General features: G+C 22.8%; 1 protein-coding gene across 1 annotated transcript; it reads right to left on the bottom strand. All coding sequences in view use genetic code 6, as the record gives it.

Annotated features, from left to right (window-relative positions):
• Window positions 1-338: 338 nt before the first annotated feature.
• On the bottom strand, window positions 339-2,269 carry TTHERM_00621000 (hypothetical protein; the record flags this gene model as incomplete). Its single annotated transcript, XM_001017925.2, has 3 exons — window positions 1,925-2,269; window positions 1,717-1,809; window positions 339-1,613 (listed from the first exon to the last, which is right to left on the bottom strand). The coding sequence occupies exons 1-3, from the start codon at window positions 2,177-2,179 to the stop codon at window positions 339-341; spliced, it is 1,623 nt and encodes a 540-aa protein (XP_001017925.2). The 5' UTR covers window positions 2,180-2,269.
• Between the last annotated feature and the right edge of the window lie 253 nt (window positions 2,270-2,522).

The raw sequence follows: 2,522 nt of genomic DNA, 5'->3' as shown, positions 1-2,522 counted from the left end.
ACATAGTAAATATTTTAAAAATCATATTATTGTTTACATAATTAAATTTATTAATATCTTTTAAAAAGTTAATAACTAAAAACTAAATAAAAAAACTTTATTAATTTTGTATAAAAATATTATCAACTTAATTAAAAAAGTTAAATGCTGGATATGGATTTAAAATCCATATCATTATAAATTATAAAAGCTAGTTAAAATAAACTAAAATATAACAAAATTAATTTACATGAACTAAATAAATTGTTGGTAGATAATAAAATTGTAAGACTAACTTTATATTTTTAAAAATGTATTCTTTCTTTTTGAAGCTATTTTTTATTTTAATATTTAATATATCAGCTTGATGTCAGCTATTTTTTAGAAGAAGAAGTAGAGGCTACTCGATCTCTAATAATTTTATTTTACTTCGTTTCATTATTTTCTCCTTTATCCTTATAATAATCAGAAAATAAATTTCCAAGGTTACCATTTGGTTTGAAAACAAAATTTGGGCTTCTAGATTGGTTCATTTTAAAATCATTTGAATCTGATGTGTATTATGAGAAAATTTCGTTGGTTTTATGATTATTACTGTATCCGTATTTCCATGCTAAAGAAGACTATTAGCTTTGTTGTTTTTAATTTAATGACTAAAGGGTTGAGTTAAATAAAGAATGTGATTGTTTTCTTGAATGAAAAGCGTTTTCGTGAGTGCTGACGCTACTTGTTGTTTTCTACAAACCTAACTACTGGGAATTAAAGAAATTTACTTAGTTCATTGGGGAATTCTATTGACTGTACATAAAACCTGTTTTAGAAAACTATTAATTGAAGGTATTTTAAGGACTGCAAACTCTATTAATAGGACTATTAAGATTATTTTAAAACTAGCTATTTAGCTTCTAAAGAGGAATTCTTTGCTTAATGTTGATGTTTTAAACTAAAGTTGAATTTTATTTTTATGGAATATTCATAGAAATTAGTTTATGATTTTTACTATTGATTTGTTCTTAATCCATATTATTGAAAAATATAGAATTAAAGTTTAATGATATATTCTATGGACTTTAGATTCTTTTAAAAACTAATTTTGGAGAATCTCTTCCATTATTTTAAATTAATGCATTTTAGTTTTTATTATTTTTATGTATTGCTCTTTCTCTTTCTGTTGATTGAGCCCTTAATTCTTTCTACTAAGTGTCATCATTAGGTTTTTTAATTCTATTCACTGAAGAAGCTGTGTTTGATCTTTGAATTTAAGGCTACAGGCGACCAACTAATTCATTTTTATATTCTTAGCTCTAATGACTACTTTTTTGCTTAATTGGTTTGTTATCAGTTGTTCCTTCATTTTGATTTTATGGATATTCAAAATAAAGGTTATTGAATTTTGTTTTTAGGTAGTTTTTAAAGTTTTTGTAATCAAATCTCTACTATTTGAATTTCTCCTTTTGGTCAATTACTAATTTTTCTTCTTGCGGAGTAGGTTTGAATATTTGATTCTTATCAAATGCATCTTATCCATTGCTAGCACTTATCCAAGGAGCTTAGCTTATTTTTTTATCTGCAATCGATTACTAAATCTTCTATTTCAGAGGAACAAAAGTAAATTTATTTATTTCTTTTAACTCCTTTTTAATGTTTCAGAAAAAATAAATGTTAGTTAAAACTTTGCTAAAAATTAAATAAACAAACAAACAAACAAACAAAATGGAATGAAAATAAATTTCTTACTTATTCAGGTTAGACAAATTTAGTTGGTGAGAATAAATCTGAAGGTTGAAATATCTGTCTGAATTATTTGGGATGCTGAATTAATCCTTGAGACTTTTTATTTATTTATTTGTAAAGAAATGAGTTTTTTAACAATTTGATCTGATTGATTCAATTCAAAAATTGATTTTTAAAATTTATTAAATTAATTATCTTAATAACATTTTACTTGTTCGGCTCTAATTTTAATCTTTTCTAATTTTCTGAGCTGCTTTTAATCTGCGATGTCTTACTACTTTTACTCTAGGTAGATCTATCTATTTTGAATCAGCTATTGCTAAAGTTATTCTTTATTGATTTAGTTTTTTTTAAAAGCAATCTTATCAAATATTTAAGATGATTTTTTTATCTCTTGTTCTACTGTTGCATTCTCTAAATTAGAAACGCTTTCAATTGTTTATAATATTGAAGCTTGATGATTCATTTTTACTTCTAACGAGATAAATAACTTGTTTTACTTTAACAATTAACAAACTGATTTCTAAATTTATTTTGATTTACTTTTTTAAAATTAACAAACAAACAAAAAACAAATAAATAAATGATTTATTCTACTAATTATTTGATTAGTAAATTTTAACAATAAATAGTTAATCAAATTTCTTTTGACTTTTTAGATAGAATTATGCTTGAAATTGATAAGAATTCTTGTTTTATTATAAATAAGAAACTACCTATAAACCAAAATATACAAATAAATACTTTCAAGCAAGTAGCATTTTGTTTATTTTATATAAGGAATCATATTTTATTTATATATACATATA

The sequence above is a fragment of the Tetrahymena thermophila genome (genome assembly GCF_000189635.1).
Source record: "Tetrahymena thermophila SB210 genomic scaffold scf_8254605, whole genome shotgun sequence".
Taxonomy (NCBI): Eukaryota; Ciliophora; class Oligohymenophorea; order Hymenostomatida; family Tetrahymenidae; genus Tetrahymena; species Tetrahymena thermophila.
This window is presented reverse-complemented; position numbering and strand designations above follow the sequence as displayed.